Source organism: Miniopterus schreibersii (genome assembly GCF_964146895.1).
Source record: "Miniopterus schreibersii genome assembly, chromosome: 14".
NCBI classification, from domain to species: Eukaryota; Metazoa; Chordata; class Mammalia; order Chiroptera; family Miniopteridae; genus Miniopterus; species Miniopterus schreibersii.
Window position 1 is genome coordinate 40,733,256 of NC_138114.1, and position 13,831 is coordinate 40,747,086.

General features: G+C 40.4%; 1 protein-coding gene across 13 annotated transcripts in view; it reads left to right on the forward strand.

Annotated features, from left to right (window-relative positions):
* Window positions 1–13,831, forward strand: part of GBF1 (golgi brefeldin A resistant guanine nucleotide exchange factor 1) — a 103,575-nt gene that overhangs the window by 65,268 nt on the left and 24,476 nt on the right. For all 13 annotated transcript variants that reach the window (XM_081157634.1, XM_081157629.1, XM_081157633.1 and 10 more), the window contains exons 4-6: window positions 7,907–8,038; window positions 13,041–13,159; window positions 13,702–13,810. In XM_081157634.1, the coding sequence (XP_081013760.1) occupies window positions 7,907–8,038; window positions 13,041–13,159; window positions 13,702–13,810 (360 nt within the window). The remainder of the gene's footprint in view (window positions 1–7,906; window positions 8,039–13,040; window positions 13,160–13,701; window positions 13,811–13,831) is intronic.

The window sequence follows — 13,831 nt, forward strand, 5'->3', positions numbered from 1 at the left end:
CATTTTGGCTCAGGAATGTGCCAGTCCAATGCTGGCCAAATGAGAAAAGGCTGCTGCAGGCTGGAGAACATAAGCCTCCTGGGAGGATGGTGACTGCCCCACTGTAGGCTAAGAAGAGAGTGTTCCCTTTTGTGTAAGGGCAATGCTTCATGCCACATGGTGGAGCCTTTGACAGGTTATGGGAGATGGTGGCAGCTCTGACGTGAAAAGAGAAAACAGTATCAGGATTCATCCCCTTCTATACAGGTCACCTCATTATCTGAGAAGACAGTAGACTTAAGGGAAATCTGCAGATTCTCCAACTGACATTGGGCCGGAGACTTCTCTGTTTTAGTGTGGTAAAAATATGGGGAGTTGAATTCCCTGCTCATTGGTGTTGAGTAGAGCACCACCAAGACATCTCTAAAGGGCTTTTACTTTGCTTTGTGTTGAAGTGGCCTATGAGCTTCTCCAGAAATGGTTTAATAATTCTTGTTGTAATTGTTCTTATTTGACACTGACTAGCCAGAAGTTGGACCTGGATTTGATTTTAGAAGCAGGTAGCCTGGTACTAAAGTATCCCAAGTGTTCTTTCTCCAATGGGGAGTTAATTTATCCTTTTTTGTACCCACCCCTTTTTTTTCTTCCCATCTTAGAATATGAACCAGTCACCTTCAGAGCGCCCCTCTACCTGATCTGCACTCTGTGTGTACTGGACTGTTTGTGCCTTGAGGTTGACAGCCTTCCAGGGTGGGAGTTTGGCTGCTTGGCAGGGGTGTCAGATGTCTCCTTGGTTGTGAAATTACTCAGCCTCCTTACTATGAGCAGCATTATGGCATCTTTCCCCAGAAGAACTTGGGCAGCTCTTCTCACTCTTCTGAAGAAGATCAAGACAATTGAATCTCAGCCCCAGGTGGCTGAGCCAGGAGATAGAAACCGGAAACTTTTCTGCTCTGGCGTCATAGGAAGCAGTAGAGTTGAATGGCTAGGAAAACAGATTTTGGAGTCAAGTGAATCTGTATTTTTTTAAATGTTTTATTGATTTTAGAGAGAAAAGAAGGGAGAGGTAGAGAGAGATAGAAACACCGATGAGAGGGAAACAACTATCAGCTGCCTCCTGCCAAGTATCGAGCCCACAACCTGGGCATGTGCCCTGACCGGGAATCAAACCGGTCACCTCTTGGGTCATGGGCCAACACTCAACCAACTGAGCCACACTGGCAGGGCAGATGAATCTGGATTTGATTCCCATTTTCACCACTTGCTAGTTACATGGGTAGATCTACTTATCCTTTCTAAGTCTCATCTTCAAAATGGGGATAATTATGAAGAGAGAAGGTATATAAACTGCTTAGCACATGGTATGGTACAAGGTAATAATGGTAGCTGCTAATTATCTCTCTCTCTTCTAAAAGGAGGATGAATATTTCAACCATTCACTTTAGAAAGGGAGTCTATTCCTTTCTCTGACAACTTGTATGTATACCTTGGATAAAGCTAAAACCCTCAGGAATTAAAAGAGCTATTTCATGGGGTGGTGAACACACAATACAGTGTACAGATGATGTGTTGTAGAATTGTGCACCTGAAACCTGTATAATTTTGTTAACCAGTGTCACCCCAATAAATTTAATAAAAAGAGGGGGAAAGAAATTAAAAGAGCTATTTCAAATTGTACCATATATAAATAACACCTTAACTTGTATCCCTTTTAAGGTTTAGTAATCAAATATAGACGACTCACCTTTGAGGTTTTTGATATTTACTTAAATCTTAAGAATAAACTGAACATACAGTACCTTACAGTATTAAGAACAGTGGACTGGGATTCTAGAGCTAAAAACTAGAATAATAATATCTTAGTTATATTTATTGCACATTTAATTTATTCCATGTACTTGTATCACATGTTTCACATGCATCAAATCAGATAATGTATATGATTGCTGAGCACAGTGCCTGGCGTATAGTATATGCTCAGTAAATGTTAGCTGTTATTTATTTTAAAATGTGATTTATTTTAATCCTCTAACACCCATTTTGCAGGTGATAAAATACAGGCTTAGAAAAGTTAAGTATCTATCACACAGCCATTACATTGCACAACTGGGACTTGAACCCTACTTAAAGCCCATGTTTTTTTCAAGTGCCCTCAACTTCTAGTCCTGGTTCCAATACTACCTGGCTTTGCAGCATTGTACAAATTACTTAACTTCCCTAAATCTTAATTTCCTCCTTCATAAATTATTTTTAGCGCCTATTTTAGGTATAATATCCAAGGATTTGAAGGATTTTCTGGAATAGCTTCTTGTAAATTAGGGCTTATTTTTGTAGAGCATTACTCAAAGTATAATTTGTAAATCATTTCAGGTTCACAAACTGCTGCTACTTGGTACACAATGGGATATATACAAAAATTGAAAGAAAGCACTTAGAAATTTCTGTAACATCTTGACTGAATAACTTTATGTATGTTGATTCTAATAAAAAAGTGGAGTTTGTGCTATGTCTTTCTGTTTTAAATTTTGTTTTCTAGTAATTCATTTTATTGTAGTTTATAAAACTGTAAATCTGCAATGGATTGCCTAAAGAAAAAAAAACTGGCCTTCACCACAGATAGTTTGAGAAGCACTATTCTAGAGGGCCATCCGAACATCTTGCTGATTATGAATAGAAATTTTAGGGTTTTTTTAAAATTATGTGTTTACAAAGAGGTACCCTTAAATTAAAAATGTCCTTACTAGTGGTGTCCTGCTAGGAGTACAACGTCCCCTACCATGCCCCTCCCCCCCACCATCAAAAGCTGCAGGAGTTGCTTTTATTAGAGCTTCTCTGACGTTCTTGGCAATCAGCAGTTACACCTAGAGAGCAAAACTCCAATTCTGCCTAGATCAAACTCTCTTAGGAAAGTTAACTTTATATACATTATTCTCTTTTTTTGGAGGGGTGGGGGGAGTGAGGGTGATAGTAAAGGTTCCTGGTGAGCTCATTAAAAAATCCAGCCCTTCTAGTTTTCTATCACTAAGTTTCCATAAAGCATTGACTCATAGAATGGAAGTGCTAGAATTAATGTATTGTAGCAGTTACAGATTCTAACTACCTAATTTGACAGATGATCTTGAGTAGCATATACCTGGCTATTGGTAGGACTGAGACTAATGATCCCTTGTCCATTAACTGGATTGTACACTGTATGAGGATCACATTCAGAACCTCCCGAGAGTTCTCCATGGGACTTTCTCCAAGCCTCTGTATGGTATTACTCCTGTCCCCTCCAAGACTCTTGATGTCATATTGAGCCCTTTTATTTTAAGAAGCAGATTAGCAAATCAAAGCTAACAATATATAAAAAGAATAATATACCAAAACTAAGTGGGGTTTATCCTGGAAATGCAAGACTGATTCAATGTCTGAAAATCAATCTATCATATTAACATTCTAAAGAAGAAAAACCACATGATCTTATTAATTGATGAAGAAAAGACACCTGAGCCCAGCCAGGTGTGGCTCAGTGGTTGAGCGTCAACCTAGGATCCAGGCGATTGGGGTTCGATTCCCGGTCAGGGCACATGCCCAGGTTGCGGCCTCGATCCCCAATGAGGGGTGTGCAGGAGGCAGCCAATCAATGACTCTCAGCATTGATGTTTCTATCTCTCACTTTCCCTCCATTCTTCTCTCTGAAATTAATAAAAGTTAAAAAAATTGAAATGGAGCCCTAGCTGGTTTGGCTCGGTGGTTAGAGCATCGGCCCCGTGGACTGAAGGGTCCCAGGTTTGATTCCGGCCAAGGGCACATACCTTGGTTGCAGTCTTGATCCCCGGCCCTAGCCATGTGAAGGAAGCAACCAATCGATGTGTCTCTCTGACATCAATGTTTCTCTTTCTCTCTCTCCCCCTTTCATTCTCTCTGAAAAGCAATGGAAAAAATATCCTTGGGTGAGGATTTAAAAAAAATTGAAATGGAGAGGCAAAGGAACTGGAATACTGAAAATGGTATTGAAAAAAGAGGAATAAAGTTGGAAGAATTACATTACCTGACTTTAAGCATTAGAATACAGTTATAGTAATCAAGACAGTGTGGTAATATCAGAGAGTTAGACACAAAGATCAATGGAACAGAATGGAGAACCCAGAATAGACTCACACAAATATAGCTAACTGATTTTTGACAAAGGCAAAGATGACTCAATTGAGAAAGGATCATTTTTTTCAATAAATGGTGTTGGAACAATTGGATATCCATATACACACACAAAAACCCTTACTCTAAACCTCACACATTATATAAAAATTAACTCAAAGTAAATCATAGATGTATATGAAAAGCATAAACCTGTATACCTTTTAAAAGAAAATAGAAAAAATCTCTGTGACCTGAGATTGGGCACAGTACTTAGATACCAAAAGCACAATGCATAAAAGAAAAAAGATACACTGGGCTTCATCAAAATTAAAAACGTCTGCTTTGTGAGAGAGACTGTTAAGAGATTGAAAAGACGAGTGGGAAGAATATTTGTAAATAATTGTATTACCAATAAAGGACTTGAATTCAGAGTAAAGAAGTCTCTAAACGTAAGAGTAAGGAAACAAACAATTCAGTTAAAAAATGGGTGAAAGACTTGAACAGACACATCATCAAAAAAGATACATGGCCCGGCCGGGCGTGGCTCAGCGGTTGAGCACCGACCTAGGATCCAGGAGATCGTGGTTCGATTCTTGGTCAGGGCACATGCCCGGGTTGCGGGCTCGATCCCCAGTTGGGGGTATGCAGGAGGCAGCCTATCAGTGATGACCCTCTCATCACTGATGTTTCTGTCTCTCTCTCTCCCCCTTCCTCTCTCTCAAATCAATAAAGATATACTTAAAAAAAAAAAAAAAATACATGGATAGCAAATACGCACACACAAAAATGTTTGATGTCACTAGCCATACCGATGTTCTTTTTTTTTTTATATATATCTCTATTGATTTCAGAGAGAGGAAAGGAGAGAGAGGGAGAGAAACATCAATGATGAGAGAATCATCATTGATCGGCTGCCTCCTGCAAGCCCCCGACTGGGGATCAAGCCCGCAACCTGGGCATGTGCCCTCTCCAGGAATCGAACCTTGATCTCCTGGATCCTAGGTCGATGCTCTACCGCTGAGCCACACCCAGCCAGGCACCAATGTTCTTTACATAAAAACCTGTACACAAATGTTTACTGCAGCTCTACTCATAGTTGTCCCAAACTGCAGAAGCCATATGTCCTTCAACTAGTGAATGGATAAACAAACTATGGTATATACATGCAAAGGAATACTACCTAGCAAAAAAAGGGAACAAACTATTGATCTATGCAACAGTTTAGACAAATCTCAAAGGCATCATGCTGAATGAAAGAAACCAATCTCAAAGGGTTCCATACTGTATGATCCCATTTATATGACCTTGATAAAACTATGGTGATGGAGAAAATGTCAGTGGTTAACAGAGGTTAGTGGGGGGGGGTGACTGACTACAAAGGAATAACAGAAGGAGTTTTCTGGGTGATGAAACTGTTCTGTATCCTGATTACCACAGTGGTTACAGGAATCTATATATGTGTTAAAATTTATTGAACTCTCTATACCAAAAAACGCAGCTTTGCTAAATTAAAAAAATATTTTTTTAAGAGGCCAAATGCACAATGCCCTGAAAATGTCAAACTATGGCTATAAAATTGCCCTGGTCTTTCACTATGAAAGAAGACATGAAGCAAGTGTAGTAATAGCAATTGTATGAAAGCTTGGAAGAAATGTACCCTGTCCCACCTCTCAAAGATTTTTTTTCCATCTAGATTTTTATATCTCAAATATACCAAATATGACCATGTTTTAAATGATAGACCAGATAGTATGTAATACAGTTGTGTTCCTAAAGCAGCAACACTAGATGACTTTAAATCTTTTAATGTAGTTTTTAAAAAAGTATTTAAAATGTTAAGACTATTAAGAAAAATTTTTTATATTTTTTCAGTTTTTCCAGATGTTTCTTTTCTTTACATCTCAACTCTCTACCACCTCACACACACAAAGGTTTTTCTCTAGATTTTTTTTCTGTGAATTGTACAGTTCTAGGTGGGGGTAGTGGGGGATGAGAAGCAGGTTTTATACAGCTGATGTTATCACTGTACAGACAAGCTTGGAAAATGCTACTCAATCTGCCAATTAATTAAAGCATTAATCTGAGGAGCAGCCGGGCCCAGGGAGTGTTTACCCGGGGGGAGGGGAGGGAGGAATTGAGTGGGAAGCTCCCTGCATTTGCATGAAAATGAACGTGCTTAGGAAACCTAGCTTCCTTTTGTCTCTAAAGGTGAGCAGCCTGGATCTTGACCCTAAATCTTTCTGGCCTATTTAGGAAGCCTTTCAGAGAGCTGGTCTCTGAATGATGAAAGTACAGCATACTCTAGAAAAACAAGTTAAACCCTAGGCAAAGTAGGGTAGGAAGCAAGTCCAGTGTAGTATAACTTCTTAGACCTTCTAAATTCAGGAGTATGTGCTGGTAATTAGATAGAATAAATGTAATGGTTTTACAAGTTTTGGAACTATATACTATATAGATTGGGTTCAAATCCCATCTCTACTTTTTATTAGCTATGTAAGTTGGAGCCAGTCATGTATTTTATTTGAGCCTTGTTTTTCTCATCTGTAAAATAAAGATTATGAATTGCCCCTTCACCTCAGGGCAGTTAGCTCTCTGCTTGCTCTGGGCAGAAAGGAGGTTGGAGAGTGGTTAGGACCTTCCAAAATTATAAACTGCCTCCATGGGTAGGGACTGTGTAACCTTTTGTTCTTTTTAGGTTTATTTATTTATTATGTTTAAAATTTATTTTATTGTTGAGAGTATTTCATATGTCCCCCATTTTCTCCCCTTTACCCTCTCCCCCCTATTTTTTTTTTTAAGCAGGGTTTTATAAACCTCAAGGTTTCCCTCTCACCTTCCTGGGATGTACTACATTCTTTATCCCTAAGAGAAGTGACCTGACCTTTATCATAACAGCAAAAGACAAAGAAAGACAGCAGCTCACTCTGGGATCTCTTTGACCATATTAGCTGTACCCAAGATGAGATTTACCTGTGTATCACTAGGGGCAATGGACATGGAAAATTGACCCAGCAATATTTGAAAATAAATAGTTATTGTTATTTTTAAAAATTGTGGTAATAGATACATAACATAAAATCTATCTTAACCATTTATTGTTAATTTTTAAACCATGATAATGATGCTCTGTTTTTTTAAGCTTTTATTTTATTTATTAATTTTTTAAAATTTATTTATTTATTTTTAATATATCTTTATTGATTTCAGAGAGGAAAGGAGAGGGAGAGAGAGAGATAGAAACATCAATGATGAGAGAATCATTGATTGAGTCCGCAACCCGGGCATGTGCCCTGACTGGGAATCGAACCCTGATCGCCTGGATCCCAGGTCAACACTCAACCGCTGAGCCACGCCCGGCCGGGCTAAGCTTTTTAAGCTTTTAAAGCTACATACTAAAAATTTTACAGATTAGCCCGACTGGCGTGGCTCAGAGGTTGAGCATCGACCTACTACAATCCAAGAGATCACAGTTTGATTCCTGGTTTGAGCACATGCCCAGGTTGCAGGCTTGATCCCCAGTAGGGGGCGTGCAGGAGGCAGCTGATCAATGACTCCCTCTCATCATTGATGTTGCTCTCTCTCTCTCCCTCTCCCTGAAATCAATAAAAACATATATTTTTTTAAAATTTACAGATTAAATGATGTCTTAAATGCATCCAGGATTTGATTCAAGGTAAAACAGACAGAGGGAGATCCATCCAACAACTAAGAACTTGAGCCTCATGACACAGATAAGAAGGATCTTTTTCTAGGATTTAGCTTTTTATTAGATGGCATCTGTTCATTCCTGTTTCTTTTCTTGCAGAACTCTCACAAATTGAGCCCAATGTGTTCCTTCGTCCATTTCTGGAAGTGATTCGCTCAGAAGATACTACTGGGCCTATCACTGGACTGGCGCTCACGTCTGTCAACAAGTTCCTGTCCTATGCACTCATAGGTAAGAGCCCAGGCTTTTTGACCATAAGCACTTCATTTCCTGCCTTTCCTGAGCGGGTCAGGCTGTAGGCAATGAGCTGGTGACGCTGGGAAGTTTTTCCCAGCCATTCGTTTCCTTGTAAAAGACAAATAGGATTATTGATTACTCATCATGCTAATTGACAGGTTTTGCAGAGTGGGGAGAGAGGAGAGGTTTCTTGGGACTCTGATTTCTTTGTGCTTTGGAGAGAGTTAAGGGTATGGTGGGTGCCCATAAAGGTTTGGTTTGGTTTATTTTTGAAGTTATTTTTTAAATGTAATGCCTGCTTATTTTAAGAAGATAAACAATAAAGAGGTATCTAAAAGAAAAGTTAATGGACTCTCCTCTATCTTTCTCAGTGCTATTCCTTCCTTAGGCAAATAATGTTAACAGACTGGTTTGAATCTTCCTATACCTTTCTCTACATGTATATAAATGTAGAGAGTGTACCATATTATGTGCTACATATTTTCTTTTTTTACTTAATAATAAAGAAAAAATGTACATTATATAATTATCTATCTGATTTCTCCCCCTCAGTTTTATTGAGATATAATTGACATATAACATTGTATTAGTTTAAGGTGTACAGCATAGTGATTTGATATATGTATATATTGTGAAATGATTACCAATATAAGTTTCGTTAACATCCATCATGTCATATAGTTACAATTTTTTTTTTTTTTATGATGAGACCTTTTAAGATCTGTCTTAGCTACTTTCAAATACACAATATGGTATTGTTAACTATAGTGACCATGCTCTACATTACATCCCCAGAACCTGTTAATTTTGTAATTGGCAGTTTGTATATTCTTTTTTTATTGTCTTAAAATGTATATAATATAAAATTTTCTATTTAAATCATTTTAAGTATATAATTAAGTGGGCATTAATTACATTCACAATATTGTGCAACTATCAGCACCATCTGTTTCCTAAACTTTTTCATCACACCAAAAAGAAATTTCTCCTCAGGACTGGTAAAAGAATTTTTCTTTTTGGTAGCTATATAATTTCCATAATATAGATGTAACACAGTCCATTCAATCATTATCTTGTTGATTAATATTTACTATTTAGTTTGTTTCCTAGTTTCAGCCATTATAAATGCTGAAATAAGCATCTTTGTTCATATATCCTATTTATTAATTTTCCTTTTGTATGACAGATTTCTGTACTTGAAATTTCTGGATTAAAAGGCCATGTGCTTTTTACATTTTCATAGGTACTACCAGGTTGCTTTCCCAAAACATTACGGCATTTGTACTTCCAACAGTAATGTTTGAGAGTTTCCATTTCCCCATCCTGTCACCAGCACTGAATATTACCAGTATTGTTTATTTGTGCTAACTCAGTGGGTGAAAACTGGTGTTTTGTTGTTTTTATTTCCTTGTTGAACACTTGAATTTCTTTTCCTTTGCCTGTTATTTTATTGAGTTGTTTTTGTTCTTCTTATCAATTTGTAGGAGTTTTTTTGTATAGTGGGGATACTAACCCATTGTCTATCCCAGTATTACATATATTTTCTCCCAATGTAGCCCAAATATTTTATTCAGTCTATTGCTTATCTCTGAATTTGTTTATGGTGTCTCTTTTGAATTCCTTTTTAGTTGGTCTTGTCACTCAGAATCCTGAGTTCCTTTTCCCCTATTGACAGCCCATGTGCAAGAGTAAGGGACATAGAAAACAGGCAGCTGTCTTTGTTTCTAAGAAAGACAAGAAAAGAGGCAGCTCAGACTGAAGCTAGCTAGAAAGAAAAATGGCCTTCAGTTTAGGGCAAGAAACCTGTTTATCTTTTCTAGAAAATTGGGTTTGCTTAGTTGACAAATTCAGGATCCTGAGAGGAATCCTGGGTACCAGCTAGTTTCTGAATAGGTGCACCAGCCTCTCCAGGCACCCTAGTCCTAGCTTCATACTTTTCCTAAGCAAAAATCAGGCCCAGCTACTTCCAGCTTTGTCCTGAGCACCACCTGCAGGTCATCTCTCTTCACAGCCTCCAGCAGCTGCCCTCTGTGTCATTTCCCTCTGCTCTCCTGTCGATGTAACCCTCTCCCCTTCCTGGACTTGGCAGACAAGCTGGGTCATTGGAGACCTCAAGCCAGCTGGTCATTGGAGTTTCCTGTGGTGGGAAAAGAAAATGCTGGAGGTGGTGATTGCAGTGGGCATGAGAAAAGGAGCAGGAAGGAGTGTATGAAAGCCAGAGGCAAAGGAGACGAATTTGGCAAATTTCCCTGTAGTCTGCTCTAGAGTGGCCAAGAGAGGAGGACATTCTAAGGAATGGGTCCTGGGGAACACAGGTCTACTAAGTGAACCCAAGCCAAACACTCCTTTGTTTAGGCCTTTCTAGAAGACACTATCCCACCCCCCACCCCCCAATCCTGTGACCCAAGGCTTCTAGGATTATTTTAGGTCTTACTCCAAGGACCAGCCTTTTATTTGGCCCCACACAGCTGCCAGACCAGGATTTGTGCCATTGATTGCCTGGCTTGCTGGTGGGCCATGCCTATGGTTCTAAAGACCTATCACTCTTTCCTGCCTCTTTAGAAAATTAACTTTGCTACTTCATTCAAGCTCAGAGGATAAGAGCTACAAAAAGACTGGTAGAGCTTGTCTGGAGTAGCTCAGTTGAATGAGCATCATCCCATGCACTGAAGGGTTGCTGGTTTGATTCCCATTCAGGGCACACGTGTGGGTTAAAGGTTTGATTCCTAGTCTGGGAGCATACGGAAGGCAAGTGATTGATGTTTCTCTCTCTCTCTCTGTCTCTCTTTCCCTCCCTCCCTCCCTCCCTCCCTCCCTCCCTCCCTCCCTCCCTCCCTCCCTCCCTCCCTCCCTCCCTCTTCCCTCTTTCCTCCCCCTCTCTCCCTTCTCTCTCTAAAATCAATAAAAACATATTTTTTTAAAAAGAGCTTAAACTACTTTAATAAGGGAGATTTCTGAAGGAGGGGAAGAAATGAGCCCCCCAGGAGCTTTGTGAGGTGGGAGCAAGGCTGGCATTCACTGAGCTCTAAATATGCAACACTAAAAAGAAGGACCTGAATTTCCTGTGCAAGGAAAGGTCCCTGGAGGCCTGGAAAAGGACTATTGGGCAGGGCTGAGAGAGAGGATTCAGGCAAGGGCCTTGAGTGTACAGGCATACCTCAGAGATATTGTGGGTTTGGTTCCAGACCACTGCAATAAAATGAGTCATAATTTTTGCTGGTGGAGGGTCTTGCCTTCAATTTCTACAAAACACAACATCTGTGAAGTGCAATAAAGTGAAATGCAGTAAGGCAAAGGTATAGATTTTCTGTGTTGATTGGGAGAAACAAGGAGAGTTGAAGTGATAGAAGAAGCTGGTTCACCCCATGTACTACATGTCATCATGAAATTGACTTCCTTCTGCATAACCTCTAAAGTAGCCATTCCTGATGCTGAGTATAGGCATGTTGTAAGTAGGACAAAAACAGTCTGACTAAGTGTCAGAAACTAACCAGGACAGAAAAGAAAGGTGAAAACCACTCACAATTAATGAAAGTCCTCTGGCTCATTGTGCAAGAGAAATGTTCTAATTTCTCAGCCATCCTCTGAGCTTTAGGCTCAAGAACTGTTAATTTCAGATAACAGGAAAGAGACAATGGTAAGAATTTACTATAATTCCTACCACGAGAAGGTGTTCTGCATTACCCCATGCTACCTCTAGAGCAACTTCCTGTCAGTTGCAAAGTTTTGTCATGTTCCTACCCCTTTTTTTCCTACTTACTCTCCCCATTGAAGGGTAATCTAGATAGTCCTCAGGACCCTTGTAGGCCTTCTGGGAGGCTACTTCTTTGGCTACTCCTAGTGGACTTTTAACACATGAATGGAGTTTTCCCCTTGGCAACATTTGTGTTAGCCTTCAGCATGGTGCTGTTTGACCTTTAGCTTCTCCCCTTATCCTATTCACAGTTGAAATTCTCCCTCTCTCCTACTCCCCAAGTAACCAGCTTCCAGTCCTGTTTAGTTTGTCCCTTTTCTCTCCTAACACCTGTTTAGTTAAGCTGATAACAGGATTCTTGCTCTGTGTCACATTATTTTAAATAAGAATGAAACCAAAGCAGGAAGAGGTCTATGATTTGCTGTAACATGGCACCCAGATATGAGTATTGGCAGCAGTGACTGTCCATTTCTTCCCCCTACTTCCCTTCCTCAGTAGCTTCTAAACACAAAATTCCAAAAGCAACCAGAGAGGGATGTGTTGAAGGAGAACACATGAAAAAAGAAAGACTGCAGCCTTGGGATTCAAAGGTCTTGCCCTACTCAGCCCTTACTCTGGACCCAAAACTCTATTTCCACACCCTTTCTCTGTGACATGAGTAACTTTAAATCAGTGATTCCCAAAGTGTGGTCCCCTGACCAGCAGTGTTAACATCACTTGGGATGTTTTTTTTACGCCTCACCTGAGGATATTTTTCCCCCATTGCTTTTCAGAGAGAGTGGGAAGGGAGGGAGGGAGAGAGAGAAACGTTGATATGAGACGCATCAATGAGTTGCCTCCCACATGCACCCTGACTGGGGCCGGGGATCAAGCCTACAACTGAGGTACGTTCCCTTCGCCGGAATTGAACCTGGGACCCTTCAGTCCTTAGGCCAACGCTCTAGCCATTGAGCCAAACAGGCTAGGGCTGAGATCTTGTTAGTAACACAGATTCTCCGGCCTCATTCTAGACCTGCTAAATCAAAAGTTCTGAGAGTGGGCTCAGCAATTTGTATTTTTAACAAGACCTCCAAGTGATTTGATGTATGCTTAAGTATGAGAAACACTGGTTTCACAGAGGAGTTTGTGCTGAGGAGCTTGTTAAAGTCGTTTATAGGCTAAAATTCTGACGTAGCCAAGGAACCATGGGTTAGGGAATTGGAGAGGAGAAAACCAGTCTTTCAAAGCAGTCCCTAGACAGGATGTCTTGCTTTTTCTCTCTCCTCTCCACATCATTTAGTCTTTCCTTTTTCACTGGAGCAGATCCCACTCATGAGGGCACAGCAGAGGGCATGGAGAACATGGCAGATGCTGTCACCCACGCCCGTTTTGTGGGCACGGATCCTGCCAGCGATGAGGTTGTCCTGATGAAAATCCTTCAGGTAAATGGAGGGGAAGAACAATTAGGCTAATGGCCAGGAGCTGATGCTGTTGGCTCTACTTACCCTAGTCTACCAGTCTGCCGGCAGCATGAAGCTGTGTTTTGACTCCACTGGGGCTTAGGGAGCTACTTTGTTTCCAAACAAGCAGCTCGGGTACCCAAAGTAAAAGCTTTTCCTAAGGAAAATAATTAAAAGCTTTAAATGAATTGATATCAAATACCGAAAGCCCTTAATACACTTGTACCTCTGGCAGCCTGTGTCTGTGCCATCCATCTGTTAGGCTTGCGGGCAGGCTAGGGCTGGAAAGAGTGCTGAACTATGTCAGGGTTATGCAGAGTAAAGACACAGTTCCCAAGACAAGCTTCTGGGAGATCGCCCTGCCAAACTGAAGCAAAGTCAGCAGCATTCCTGCTAACCTTTCTCACTCCGAGTGCTTCCATAGGATACTAGAGCAACAGGAGGCAACTTCTTTCCCCTCAGGTACACCCTTCCTCACCTTGCCTGCTTTGCTTATTACAATATCTCTTCTTTCTTCCTGATAGGTGCTGCGGACTCTCTTGCTGACGCCAGTGGGTACCCACCTAACCAATGAATCTGTATGTGAGATTATGCAGTCTTGCTTCCGGATCTGCTTTGAAATGAGGCTCAGTGGTAGGTCCTTGAATATTGGGC